General features: G+C 48.5%; 1 protein-coding gene across 1 annotated transcript in view; it reads right to left on the reverse strand.

Moving 5' to 3' along the window:
• The window catches only part of LOC139264024 (pituitary adenylate cyclase-activating polypeptide type I receptor-like), a 296234-nt gene that overhangs the window by 219478 nt on the left and 62493 nt on the right, over window positions 1-14263 (reverse strand). The window contains exon 5 of the mRNA XM_070880127.1: window positions 7276-7408. Within this exon, the coding sequence (XP_070736228.1) occupies window positions 7276-7408 (133 nt within the window). The remainder of the gene's footprint in view (window positions 1-7275; window positions 7409-14263) is intronic.

The following is a 14263-nucleotide window of genomic DNA, read 5'->3' on the forward strand; positions in this document are numbered from 1 at the left end:
ACTCCGACTGACCCACTCTGTCTAACTCAGGCTGATCCGTCCTGTGTAACTCAGACTGACCCGTCCTGTGTAACTCAGACTGACCCGTCCTGTCTAACTCAGACTGACTCCGTCCTGTCTAACTCATACTGACCCGTCCTGTCGAACTCAGGCTGTCCCGTCCTGTCTAACGCAGACAGACCCGTCCTGTCGAACTCAGACTGACCCGTCATGTGTAACTCAGACTGACCCGTCATGTGTAACTCAGACTGACCCGTCCTGTCAAACTCAGACTGACCCGTCCTGTCGAACTCAGTCTGACCCGTCCTGTCGAACTCAGGCTGACCGCTCCTGTCTAACTCAGACTGACCCGTCCTGTCTAACTCAGACTGACCCGTCCTGTGTAACTCCGACTGACCCACTCTGTCTAACTCAGACTGATCCGTCGTGTGTAACTCAGACTGACCCTTCCTGTGTAACTCAGACTGACCCGTCCTGTCTAACTCAGACTGACTCCGTCCTGTCTAACTCAGACTGACCCGTCCTGTCGAACTCCGACTGACCGGTCCTGTCTAACTCAGACTGACCCATCCTGTCTAACTCAGACTGACCCGTCCTGTGTAACTCTGACTGACCCGTCCTGTCTAACTCAGACTGACTCCGTCCTGTCTAACTCAGACTGACCCGTCCTGTGTAACTCAGACTGACCCGTCCTGTCGAACTCAGACTGCCCGTCCTGTCGAACTCAGACTGACCCGTCCTGTCTAACGCAGATACACCCATCCTGTCTAACTCAGACTGACCCGTCATATCTAACTCATACTGACCCGTCCTGTCGAACTCAGACTGACCCGTCCTGTCTAACTCAGACTGACCCATCCTGTCTAACTCAGACTGACCCGTCCTGTGTAACTCCGACTGACCAGTCCTGTCTAACTTAGACTGACTCCGTCCTGTCTAACTCAGACTGACCCGCCGTTTGTAACTCAGACTGACCCGTCCTGTCAAACTCAGATTGACCCGTTCTGTCTAACTCAGTCTGACCCGTCATGTTGAACTCAGACTGACCGGTCCTGTCTAACTCAGACTGACCCGTCCTGTCTAACTCAGACTGACCCACCCTGTCTAACTCAGACTGACCCGTCCTGTGTAACTCAGACTGACCCATCCTGTCGAAGTCAGACTGACCCGCCCTGTCTAACTCAGACTCACCCGTCCTGTCTAACTCAGACTGACCCATCCTGTCTAACTCTAACTGACCCATCCTATCTAACTCAGACTGACCCGTCCTGTCTAACTCAGACTGACCCGTCCTGTCTAACTCTAACTGACCCATCCTATCTAACTCAGACTGACTCCATCCTGTCTAACTCAGACTGACCCGTCCTATCTAACTCAGACTGACCCGCCCTGTCTAACTCAGACTGACCCGTCCTGTCCAACACAGACTGACCCGTCCGGTCTAACTCAGACTGACCCGTCCTGTGTAACTCACACTGACCCGTCCTGTCTAACTCAGACTGACTCCGTCCTGTCTAACTCAAACTGACCCTTCCTGTCTAACTCTGACTGACCCGTCCTGCCTAACTCAGACTGACCCGTCCGGTCGAACTCAGACTGACCATTCCTGTCTAAATCAGACTGACTCCGTCCTGTATTACTCAGACTGACCCGTCCTGTCTTACACTGACTGACCCGTCCTGTCTAACTCAGACTGACCCGTCCGGTCTAACTCAGACTGACCCGTCATGTGTAACTCAGTCTGACCCGTCCTGTGTAACTCAGACTGACCCGTCCTGACTAACTCAGACTGACCCGTCCCGTATAACTCAGTCTGACCCATCCTGTCGAACTCAGAATGACCCGTCCTGACGAACTCAGACTGACCCGTCCTGTCTAACTTAGACTGACCCGTTCTGTCGAACTCAGTCTGACCCGTCCTGTCGAACTCAGACTGACCAGTCCTGTCTGACTCAGACTGACCCGTCCTGTCTAACTCAGACTGACCCATCCTGTCTAACTCAGACTGACCCGTCCTGTCTAACTCAGACTGACCCGTCCTGTCTAACTCAGTCTGACCCGTCCTGTCTAACTCAGACTGACCCGTCCTGTCTCACTCAGACTGACCCATCCTGTCTAACTCAGACTGACCCGTCCGGTCTAACTCAGACTGACCATTCCTGTCTAAATCAGACTGACTCCGTCCTGACTAACTCAGACTGACCCGTCCTGTCTAACTCAGACTGACCCGTCCTGTGTAACTCAGTTTGACCCGTCCTGTCTAACTCAGACTGACCCGTCCTGACTAACTCTGTCTGACCTGTCCTGTCTGACTCAGACTGACCCGTCCTGTCTAACTCAGACTGACCCGTCCTGACTAACTCAGACTGACCCGTCCTGTCTAACTCAGACTGACCCGTCCTGTGTAACTCAGTTTGACCCATCCTGTGTAACTCAGACTGACCCGTCCTGACTAACTCTGACTGACCCGTCCTGCCTAACTCAGACTGACCATTCCTGTCTAAATCAGACTGACTCCGTCCTGTCTAACTCAGACTGACCTGTCCTGTCTCACTCAGACTGACCCGTCCGGTCTAACTCAGACTGACCTGTCCGGTCTAACTCAGACTGACCCATCCTGTCTAACACAGACTGAACCGTCATGTGTAACTCAGTCTAACCCGTCCTGTGTAACTCAGACTGACTCATCCTGACTAACTCAGACTGACCCGTCCTGTCTAACTCAGACTGACCCGTCCTGTCTAACTCAGACTGACCCGTCCTGTCTAACTCAGACTGACCCGTCCTGTCTAACTCAGACTGACCCGTCCTGACTAACTCAGACTGACCCGTCCTGACTAACTCAGACTGACCCGTCCTGTCTAACTCAGACTGACCCATCCTGTGTAACTCAGTCTGACCCGTCCTGTCTAACTCAGACTGACCCATCATGTGTAACTCAGTCTGTCCCGTCCTGTCTAACTCAGACTGACCCATCCTGACTAACTCAGACTGACCCGTCCTGTCTAACTCAGTCTGAGCCGTCCTGTCGAACTCAGTCTGACCCGTCCTGTGTAACTCAGATTAACAGGAAATAAATGAGAGTATCAAATTAAAAACCAATGCGTATAAGGTGGCCAAGTTTAGTGGGAAACTAGAAGATTGGGAACATTTTAAACGACAGCAAAGAATGACTAAGAAAGCAATAAAGAAAGGAAAGATAGATTACGAAAGTAAACTTGCGCAAAACATAAAAACGGATAGTAAAAGCTTTTACCGATATATAAAACGGAAAAGAGTGACTAAAGTAAATGTTGGTCCCTTAGAAGATGAGAAGGGGGATTTAATAATGGGAAATGTGGAAATGGCTGAGACGTTAAACAATTATTTTGCTTCGGTCTTCACAGTGGAAGACACAAAAACCATGCCAAAAATTGCTGGTCACGGGAATGTGGGAAGGGAGGACCTTGAGATAATCACTATCACAAGGGGGTTAGTGCTCGACAGGCTAATGGGACTCAAGGTAGACAAGTCCCCTGGTCCTGATGAAATGCATCCCAGGGTATTAAAAGAGATGGCGGAAGTTATAGCAGATGCATTCGTTATAATCTACCAAAAGTCTCTGGACTCTGGGGAGGTACCAGCGGGTTGGAAAGCAGCTAATGTAACGCCTCTGTTTAAAAAGGGGGGCAGACCAAAGGCAGGTAACTATAGGCCGGTTAGTTTAACATCTGTAGTGGGGAAAATGCTTGAAGCTATCATTAAGGAAGAAATAGCGGGACATCTAGATAGGAATAGTGCAATCAAGCAGACACAACATGGATACATGAAGGGGAAATCATGTTTAACTAATTTAGTCTAATTCTTTGAGGATATAATGAGCATGGTGGATAGAGGTGTACCGATGGATGTGGTGTATTTAGATTTTCAAAAGGCATTCGATAAGGTGCCACACAAAAGGTTACTGCAGAAGATAAAGGTATGCGGAGTCAGAGTAAATGTATTAGCATGGATAGAGAATTGGCTGACTAACAGAAAGCAGAGAGTCGGGATAAATGGGACCTTTTCGGGTTGGAAATCGGTGGTTAGTGGTGTGCCACAGGGATCGGTGCTGGGACCACAACTGTTTACAATATACATAGATGACCTGGAAGAGGGGACAGAGTGTGGTGTAACAAAATTTGCAGATGACACAAAGATTAGTGGGAAAGCGGGTTGTGTAGAGGACATAGAGAGTCTGCAAAGAGATTTAGATAAGTTAAGCGAATGGGCTAAGGTTTGGCAGATGAAATACAATGTCGGAAAGTGTGAGGTCATCCACCTTGGGTAAAAAAACAGTAAAAGGGAATATTATTTGAATGGGGAGAAATTACAACATGCTGCAGTGCAGAGGGACCTGGGGGTTCTTGTGCATGAATCCCAAAAAGTTAGTTTGCAGGTGCAGCAGGTAATCAGGAAGGCGAATGGAATGTTGGCCTTCATTGCGAGAGGGATGGAGTACAAAAGCAGGGAGGTCCTGCTGCAACTGTACAGGGTATTGGTAAGGCCGCACCTGGAGTACTGCGTGCAGTTTTGGTCACCTTACTTAAGGAAGGATATTCTAGCTTTGGAGGGGGTACAGAGACGAACTAGGCTGATTCCGGAGATGAGAGCGTTACCTTATGATGATAGATTGAGTAGACTGGGTCTTTACTCGTTGGAGTTCAGAAGGATGACGGGTGATCTTATAGAAACATTTAAAATAATGAAAGGGATAGACAAGATAGAGGCAGAGAGGTTGTTTCCACTGGTCGGGGAGACTAGAACTAGGGGGCACAGCCTCAAAATACTGGGGAGCCAATTTAAAACCAAGTTGAAAAGGAATTTCTTCTCCCAGAGGGTTGTGAATCTGTGGAATTCTCTGTCCAAGGAAGCAGTTGAGGCAAGCTCATTGAATGTATTCAAATCACAGATAGATAGATTTTTAACCAATAAGGGAATTAAGGGTTATGGGGAGCGGGCGGGTAAGTGGAGCTGAGTCCACGGCCAGATCAGCCATGATCTTGTTGAGGGGTGGAGCAGGCTCGAGGGGCTAGATGGCCTACTCCTGTTCCTAATTCTTATGTTCTTATTATGTTCTTATGTTCCAATTTGTTCCAAGTTGGCAGACCGAGCCTTCTCGGCAGGAGATTGGAAGCAGGAAGTTTCCCTGTTCATCAGGGACCAACGGGTGATGGAGCGGGAGGAGAGCACATGTCGGAGTAACCTTAGGAATAGGAGCAGGCCATTCAGCCCCTCGAGCCTGTCCCGCCATTCAATTAGCTCATGGCTGATCTGTATCTGAACTTCACCCACCTGGGTTCCGTATCCCTCACTAGCCTTGCCTAACAAAAATCAATCAATCTCAGTTTTGACATTTTCAACTGACCCCACCACCCTCCCTCTGCCCCCAGTCTCAACATCTTTTGTGGGGAGAGAGTTCCCGATACCACTAGCCTTTGTGTGAAGAAGTGTTTCCTGTCATCACCCCTGAACGGCCTAACTCTAATTTTAAGGTAATGTCCCCTTGTTCTGGACTCTCCCACCAGAGGAAATAGTTTCTCTCAAACTACCCTATTGAATTCTTTAGTTATTTAAACACAACAGTTAGATCATTCATTAATCTTCTATACTTGAGGGAATACAAGGCTATACAACTTGTCTCCAATGGCAAAAACAGAGAGCAGATTATTATCTGAATGGTGACAGATTAGGAAAAGGGGAGGTGCAACGAGACCTGGGTGTCACGGTACATCAGTCATTGAAAGTTGGCATGCAGGTACAGCAGGTGGTGAAGAAGGCAAATGACATGTTGGCCTTCATAGCGAGAGGATTTGAGTATAGGAGCAGGTAGGTCTTACTGCAGTTGTACAGGGCCTTGATGAGGCCACACCTTGAATATTGTGTCCAATTTTGGTCTCCTAATCTGAGGAAGGACATTCTTGCTATTGAGGGAGTGGAGCGAAGGTTCACCAGACTGATTCCCGGGATGGCAGGACTGACGTATGAAGAAAGACTGGATCGACTGGGCTTGTATTCACTGGAATTTAGAAGAATGAGAGGGGATTTAATAGAAACATATAAAATTCTGATGGGTTTAGACAGGTTAGATGCAGGAAGAATGTTCCCGATGTTGGGGAAGTCCAGAACCAGGGGTCACAGTCTAAGGATAAGGGGTAGGACATTTAGGACCGAGATGAGGAGAAACTTCTTCACTCAGAGAATTGTGAACCTGTGGAATTCTCTACCACAGAAAGTTGTTGAGGCCAGTTCGTTAGATATATTCAAGGGGAAGTTAGATGTGACCCTTGCGGCTAAAGGGATCAAGGGATATGGAAAGAAAGCAGGAATGGGGTACTGAAATTGCATGATCAGCCATGATCTTATTGAATGGTGCTGCAGGCTCAAATGTTCGGAAGGCCTGCTCCTGCAACTATTTTCTATGTTTCTATGTTTCTATGTCTTCATAATTTAACACGTTCTGCCCCAGTATCATTCTGGTGGGTCTGCACTGAACCGCCATTCAAGACCAATATCTCCTTCCTTGTTCCTATATGGACTCTGAGTGGAGCTCGTTTAGTGAGTCAGAATGAATTTTCGAGATGTGGGTGTCCCTAGTTGCCCTTGAGAAGGTGGTGGTGAGCTGCCTACCTGAACTACTTGAAACTTATAAGTTATTGAGGGGGCTCGACAAGATGGATGCAGAGAAGATATTTCCACTCATCGGGGAAACTAAAACTAGGGGACATAGTCTTCGAGTAAAGGGCCGCCTATTTAAAACTGAGATGAGGAGAAATTTCTTCACTCAGAGAGTTCTAAATCTGTAGAGTTCTCTGCCCCAGAGAGCTGTGGAGGCTGGGTCATTGAATATAATTAAGGCGGAGATAGACAGATTTTTGAGTGATAAGGGAATAAAGGGTTATGGGGAGCGGGCGGGGAAGTGGAGCTGAGTCCATGATCAGATCAGCCATGATCTTATTGAATGGCGGAGCAGGCTCGAGGGGCCAAATGGCCTACTCCTGTTCCTATTTCTTATGTTCTTATGTTCTTAGGTACTTATATTCTTGAACTGTTGCAGTCCATGTGGTGAAGGTGCTCCCACACTGCTGTCAGGGAGGGAGTTCCAGAAGTTTGATGATGAAGGAACGCTGCCTTACTTAATTTACGTCCAGCTCAACTCCTCACCGCGTAATTATTGAAGCCCTTCGCCCCCTCCGCTTAGTTCATCAGAAACAAGTCCCCCACTTTCAGACCCGAGCCGGAAGCTGGCTTACTCACGGTGGTGATGGAGCAGTGAGTGACTTCGTCCTCGGAGTAGAGAATGGCGTCCTTGATGAAGACCGATACCGCCCGCAGGATGAAGGAGACGAATAAGTTCATGTGGATGTAATTCCGAGTGCAGTGCAGCTTCCTGAAAGACGGGAGAGTTCAGTGAGGCAGGAAACAGAAATGTCACAAGGCTTTTTCACTCTTCCAGTGCCCCACGCCGAATGGAGACAGGCCCTCTCTAATCATGGAACCACCGGCACCTGTATGTGGCGTCCATGATGCACATTACTGCGCATTGGATAGGGAGAGGAGGCACTTAGAAAAGAGGGTCAGGAGGGAGCGGAGGGAGGGTGGGAGTTGCCCGTGTACCAAGGAGGTTCTTGCAGGCAGGGGAGGAAGTAACGAGGCAAGGGATGCTGCAGGAGGGAGTCCAGAATTATAGAATTATAGAAATTTACAGCACGGAAGGAGGCCATTTTGGCCCATCGTGTCTGCGCCGGCCGACCAAGAGCTATCCAACCTAATCTCCCCTTCCAGCACTAGGTCTATAGCCCTGTAGGTTACGGCACTTTAAGTGCACATCCAAGTATTTTTTAAATGTGGTGAGGGTTTCTGCTGCTAACACCCTTCCAGGCAGTGAGTTCCAGACCCCCACCACCCTCTGGATGAAGAAATTTCCTCTCAAATCCCTTCTAAACCTCCCCCCAGTTACTTTAAATCTATGCGCCCTGGTTGTTGACCCCTCTGCCAAGGGAAACAGGTCCATCCTATCCACTCTATCTAGGCCCTTCATAATTTGATACATAGGTATAAACATAGGCAGTCCCTCGGAATCGAGGAAGACTTGCTTCCACTCCTAAAGTGAGTTCTCTGGCAGCTGAACTGTCCAATACGAGAGCCACAGACCCTGTCACAGGTGGGACCGACATTTGTCAGGGAAAGGGGGGTTGGGACTGATTTGCCGCACGCTCCTTCCGCTGCCTGCGCTTGACCTCTTCATGCTCGCGGCGTTGAGATTCGAAGAGCTCAACGCCCTCCCGCATGCACTTTCTCCACCTCGGGCGGTCTTTGGCCGGGGTCTCCCAGGTGTCAGTGGTGATGTCGCACTTCACCAGGGAGGGTTTGAGGGTGTCCTTGTAACGTTTCCGCTGCCCACCTTTGGTTCGTTTGCCATGAAGGAGCTCCGCATAGAGCAATTGCTTAAGGAGTCTCGTGTCTGACATGTGAACTATGTGGCCTGCCCAGCGGAGCTGATCAAGTGTGGTCAGTGCTTCAATACTGGGGATGTTGGCCTGGACGAGGACATTGATGTTGGTGCATCTGTCCTCCCAGGGGATTTGCAGGATCTTGCAGAGACATAGTTGGTGATATATCTCCAGCGACTTGAGGCGTCTTCTGTGCATCGTCCATGCCTCTGATCCATACAGGAGGGTGGGTATTACAATAGCCCTGTAGACCATGAGCTTGGTGGTAGATTTGAGGGCCTGGTCTTCGAACACTCTTTTCCTCAGGCGGCCGAAGGCTGCACTGGCGCACTGGAGGAGCCCCCTCTGTTCCAAAGAAAACAGACCCGGCCTATCCAATCAGTGGTTGCAGGCTCCCAGTGGTTGTGCAGGGGAGGACATTGGGGAATGAGGGGTAAAGTGGTGTTAGAGGTGTTAATTGTGTACAAAGGCACGGCGGGCTTGCGAACATTGGCAGGGATCGCACTTCGACGTCAGGGTTGCGAGCGACTCTCCAGGTTCGGGAGAGCAAGGCCAGGAGGAGAGGTGGGGATGAGGGGCTATGGCCCAGGGGACTACCAGCATTGATCCTGGGCTAGCCGATCCCAGCGGAGGGGTTGTAGGGAGGACAACTGTGGGCATCAGCACCGTGGATCCGGACTGAGGGCTGCTGGGAAAAGCGATACTTCTGTAACGTTTACATAAAAGGGCACAGAAAGAGGCCACAAACTAAAAATGGTTTAAAACAAACTTTTGGAACTGCCTGGGCGGGGGAGAAAAAGACGCCAGCCTGGGGTAGGTGGTGGCTCATCACCAATTAACAACAATCTCTGCGGTCAGGAACATAGACTTGATTATGCATCAAAACAAAGGGAGTGATACAATCTAACCAAGGAGCTCCTGGATTGATTGGCCGGAGGGGGAAAAACAGTTCCCTCCAGAGACTACAAGTCTGCAAGAAACCAGGACAACAAAGGACCCCACAAGGCGTGCATTTTCGGATAACGGGGCACGAAAGATAAGGAGTTATCTTTTGCCCTGTCGACTCTGTGTCCAAATTGTGGACATCCAGGTCCATCACCGCAGCCAGCCAAACGGATCACCACAAAACATCGAGACCGATCCAGACATGTTAACGGAAAACCCAGCCCAGCAGGAGATTTATTCATAAAATGAATATATATCTACGAGCTAGAGGCAGCTCAGAACAGAACAGAAGAACAGAACAGAACGAACAAATCGAAGGAACGAACGCAGAAGAGAAGAGGAACATCGGAGAGGAACATCCGGTTATGGAACCAACAACCACGAGCCTACAGTCGACAATAACAGCAACTAACTGGACAGGTGATTGTATGTCTTTGGTCAATTCTCTCAGAAGTCTTGTTCTGTCATTTTTAGTTGGATTTTGCGTAATAAAACCAACAGTTGGATTAAGCCTAAACTTTGCGTCACTGTCGTCCTTTCCGGTAATTCCCGAAGTCTACAAATCAAGGTAGAGGGGAAAACGAACACCCTACGCTGTGCATGGTGGAATAGCCGGCTGGCTCGCACTCCCGAGGAACGGAGGGTAACTGTACCTCCGGAGCATTCGGCAGAGGAGGTAGGAAGAGGAAATTATGGACATTTTCTTTTAAAAACAGGCTGCCAAGGAAAGCGACCTTTCTGATGGAACATGTGAGGGTCGCTACTCACAGCAGGTCGTGACTGAGGTAATATTGGGCCTTGGATGTTGGACCACAAGGACCATCAGTTAGGAAACACAAGGGGCCCACTGGATTATCAAACCCACACCCAGCCTGGTTGACTCTTAACTGGCCCTTGAAGTGGCCCTAGCAAAGCCACTCCATCGTAGGATGATACCAGAACAGAGGGGTTATAACCATCAGGATAGGCTGAACGGCCTGGGGCTCTTTTGTCTACAAGAGAGAAGGCTGAGAAGGTGAGATCTGATACGAGGTCTTTAAAATTATGAAGGGGCTCGATAGGGTAGACGTAGAGATGTTTCCACTTGTGGGGGATACTCGGGACCATAAATATAAAATACATCACTGATAAATCCAAGAGGAAATTCAGGAGAAACTTCTTTATCCAGAGAGTGGTGAGAATGTGGAACGTGCTACCACAGGGAGTAGGCGAGGTGATTAGCATAGATGCATATAAGGGGAAGCTGAAAAACACATGAAGGAGAAAGGAATAGAAGGTTACGTTGATAGGGTTTGATGACAAGGGGTGGGGAGGCTGGTGTGGAGCATTAACGGGTGAATGGCCTGTTACTGTGCTGTACACTCGATGTAAAGCAAATCAAATGACGGATCAAAGGGACAAAAAAATAATGAGTTGGTAAGCACATTCCCGGTGTGGTACTGAGGCTTAAAGACCAGCACGGTTGCCGGTTCAGTGCTGAGCGAGCTGACATCAGTCCTGGTGGCACTGGGGGTGCTTTAAGTGGACATGCCCTCCCTTAGTTAGGAAGATGGGGGAAAGCATACAATCAGCCAAGGTTCCTGCTCTGGATCGCTACCCAGAGAGAGTGAGTGTGAGAGAGAGTGTGAGAGTGAGAATGTGAGAGAGCGTGAGAGAGAGTGAGAATGTGAGAAAGTGTGAGAGTGTGAGCTAGTGTGAGAGAGAGGGAGAGAGTGTGAGAGAGTGTGTGAGAGAGTAAGAGTCAAGAGAGTGTGTGAGCGTGAGAGAGTGAGCGTGAGAGAGTGAGCGTGAGAGTGAGCGTGAGAGAGTGACAGTGTGAGAGAGAGTGTGTAGGTGAGAGAGTGTGTGTGAGAGAGAGAGTGAGAGAGAGAGCGAGAGAGAATGCGTGAGGTGTGTGAGAGAGAGAGAGAATGTGTGAGAGTGTGAGAGTGAGAGTGTGTGAGTGTGTGAGTGTGTGAGAGTGTGAGAGTGTGAGAGAGTATGTGTGAGAGAGAGTGAGAGTGTGTCAGAGAGAGTGAGAGTGTGAGAGTGAGAGAGAGAGAGTGTGTGTGAGAGAGTGAGAGAGAGAGAGAGTGTGAGAATGAGAGTGAGAGAGAGAGGGAGAGGGAGGGAAAGAATGTGAGAGAGAGAATGTGAGAGAGAGAGAATGTGAGAGAGAGAGAATGTGAGAGAGAGAGAGTGTGTGTGAGAGAGTGTGTGTGAGAGTGAGAGAGTGTGAGGGAGAGAGAGAGTGTGAGAGTGTGTGAGAGAGAGTGTGAGAGTGTGTGAGAGAGAGCGAGAGAGAATGTGAGAGAATGTGAGAGAGTGTGAGAGTATGTGAGAGAGAGAGAGAGAGAGTGTGTGAGAGTGAGAAGGAATGTGAGAGAGAGAGAGAGTTTGTGTGAGAGAGAGTGAGAGAGAGTGAGAGAGAGAATGTATGAGAGTGTGTGAGAGAGAGAGAGAATGTGTGAGAGTGTGAGAGTGAGAGTGAGAGAGAGAGTGTGTGTGAGAGTGTGAGAGTGTGAGAGAGTATGTGTGCAAGAGAATGAGAGTGAAACATAGAAACATAGAAAATAGGTGCAGGATTAGGCCATTCGGCCCTTCTAGCCTTCACCGCCATTCAATGAGTTCATGGCTGAACATGAAACTTCAGTACCCCATTCCTGCTTTCTCACCATACCCCTTGATCCCCCGAGTAGTAAGGACTACATCTAACTCCTTTTTGAATATATTTAGTGAATTGGCCTCAGCAACTTTCTGTGGTAGAGAATTCCACAGGTTCACCACTCTCTGGGTGAAGATGTTTCTCCTCATCTCGGTCCTAAATGGCTTACCCCTTATCCTTAGACTGTGACCCCTGGTTCTGGACTTCCCCAACATTGGGAACATTCTTCCTGCATCTAACCTGTCTAAACCCGTCAGAATTTTAAACGTTTCTATGAGGTCTACTCTCATTCTTCTGAACTCCAGTGAATACAAGCCCAGTTGATCCAGTCTTTCTTGATAGGTCAGTCCCACCATCCCGGGAATCAGTCTGGTGAACCTTCGCTGCACTCCCTCAATAGCAAGAATGTCCTTCCTCAAGTTAGGAGACCAAAACTGTACACAATACTCCAGGTGTGGCCTCACCAAGGCCCTGTACAACTGTAGTAACACCTCCCTGCCCCTGTACTCAAATCCCCTCGCTATGAAGGCCAACATGCCATTTGCTTTCTTAACCACCTGCTGTACCTGCATGCCAACCTTCAATGACTGATGTACCATGACACCCAGGTCTCGTTGCACCTCCCTTTTCCTAATCTGTCACCATTCAGATAATTGTCTCTCTGTTTTTATGACCAAAGTGGATAACCTCACATTTATCCACATTATACTTCATTTGCCATGCATTTGCCTACTCACCTAACCTATCCAAGTCACTCTGCAGCTTCATAGCATCCACCTCGCAGCTCACACTGCCACCCAACTTAGTGTCATCCGCAAATTGGGCGATACTACATTTAATCCCCTCGTCTAAATCATTAATGTACAGTGTAAACAGCTGGGGCCCCAGCATAGAACCTTGCGGTACCCCACTAGTCACTGCCTGCCATTCTGAAAAGTACCCATTTACTCCTACTCTTTGCTTCCTGTCTGCCAACCAATTCTCAATCCACATCAGCACACTACCCCCAATCCCATGTGCTTTAACTTTGCACATTAATCTCTTATGTGGGACCTTGTCGAAAGCCTTCCGAAAGTCCAAATACACCACATCAACTGGTTCTCCCTTGTCCATGCTACTGGAAACATCCTCAAAAAATTCCAGAAGATCTGTCAAGCATGATTTTCCTTTCACAAATCTATGCTGATTTGGACCTATCATGTCACCTCTTTCCAAATGCGCTGCTATGACATCCTTAATAATTGATTCCATCATTTTATCCACTACCGATGTCAGGCTGACCGGTCTATAATTCCCTGTTTTCTCTCTCCCTCCTTTTTTAAAAAGTGGGGTTACATTGGCTTCCCTCCACTCCATAGGAACTGATCCAGAGTCAATGGAATGTTGGAAAATTACTGTCAATGCATCCGCTATTTCCAAGGCCACCTCCTTAAGTACTCTGGGATGCAGTCCATCAGGCCCTGGGGATTTATCGGCCTTCAATCCCATCAATTTCCCCAACACAATTTCCCGACTAATAAGGATTTCCCTCAGTTCCTTCTTCTTACTAGACCCTCTGACCCCTTTTATATCTGGAAGGTTGTTTGTGTCCTCCTTAGTGAATACCGAACCAAAGTACTTGTTCAATTGGTCTGCCATTTCTTTGTTTCCTGTTATGACTTCCCCTGATTCTGTCTGCAGGGGACCTACGTTTGTCTTTACTAATCTTTTTCTCTTTACATATCTATAAAAGCTTTTGCAGTCCGTCTTAATGTTCCCTGCAAGCTTCCTCTCGTACTCTATTTTCCTGCCTTAATCAAACCCTTTGTCCTCCTCTGATGAGTTCTAAATTTCTCCCTGTCCCCGGGTTCGCTGCTATTTCTGGCCAATTTGTATGCCACTTCCTTGGCTTTAAGTGAGAGTGAGAGTGAGAGTGTGAGAGAGAGAGTGTGTGAGAGTGTGAGAGTGCGAGAGAGTGAGAGAGTGAGAGAGTGAGAGTGAGAGAGTGAGAGTGAGAGAGTGAGAGTGAGAGTGTGTGAGAGCGTGTGAGAGTGTGAGAGAGAGAAAGAATGTGAGAGAGAGAGAGTGTGTGAGAGAGAGAGAGAGTGTGTGAGAGAGAGAGAATGTGAGAGAGAGAGAGTGTGTGTGTGAGAGAGAGTGCGTGTGTGAGAGTGTGAGAGTGAGAGAGCGTGAGAATGTGAGAGAGAGAGAGCGTGTGCGAGAG

This window comes from Pristiophorus japonicus, chromosome 5 (genome assembly GCF_044704955.1).
Source record: "Pristiophorus japonicus isolate sPriJap1 chromosome 5, sPriJap1.hap1, whole genome shotgun sequence".
Taxonomy (NCBI): Eukaryota; Metazoa; Chordata; class Chondrichthyes; family Pristiophoridae; genus Pristiophorus; species Pristiophorus japonicus.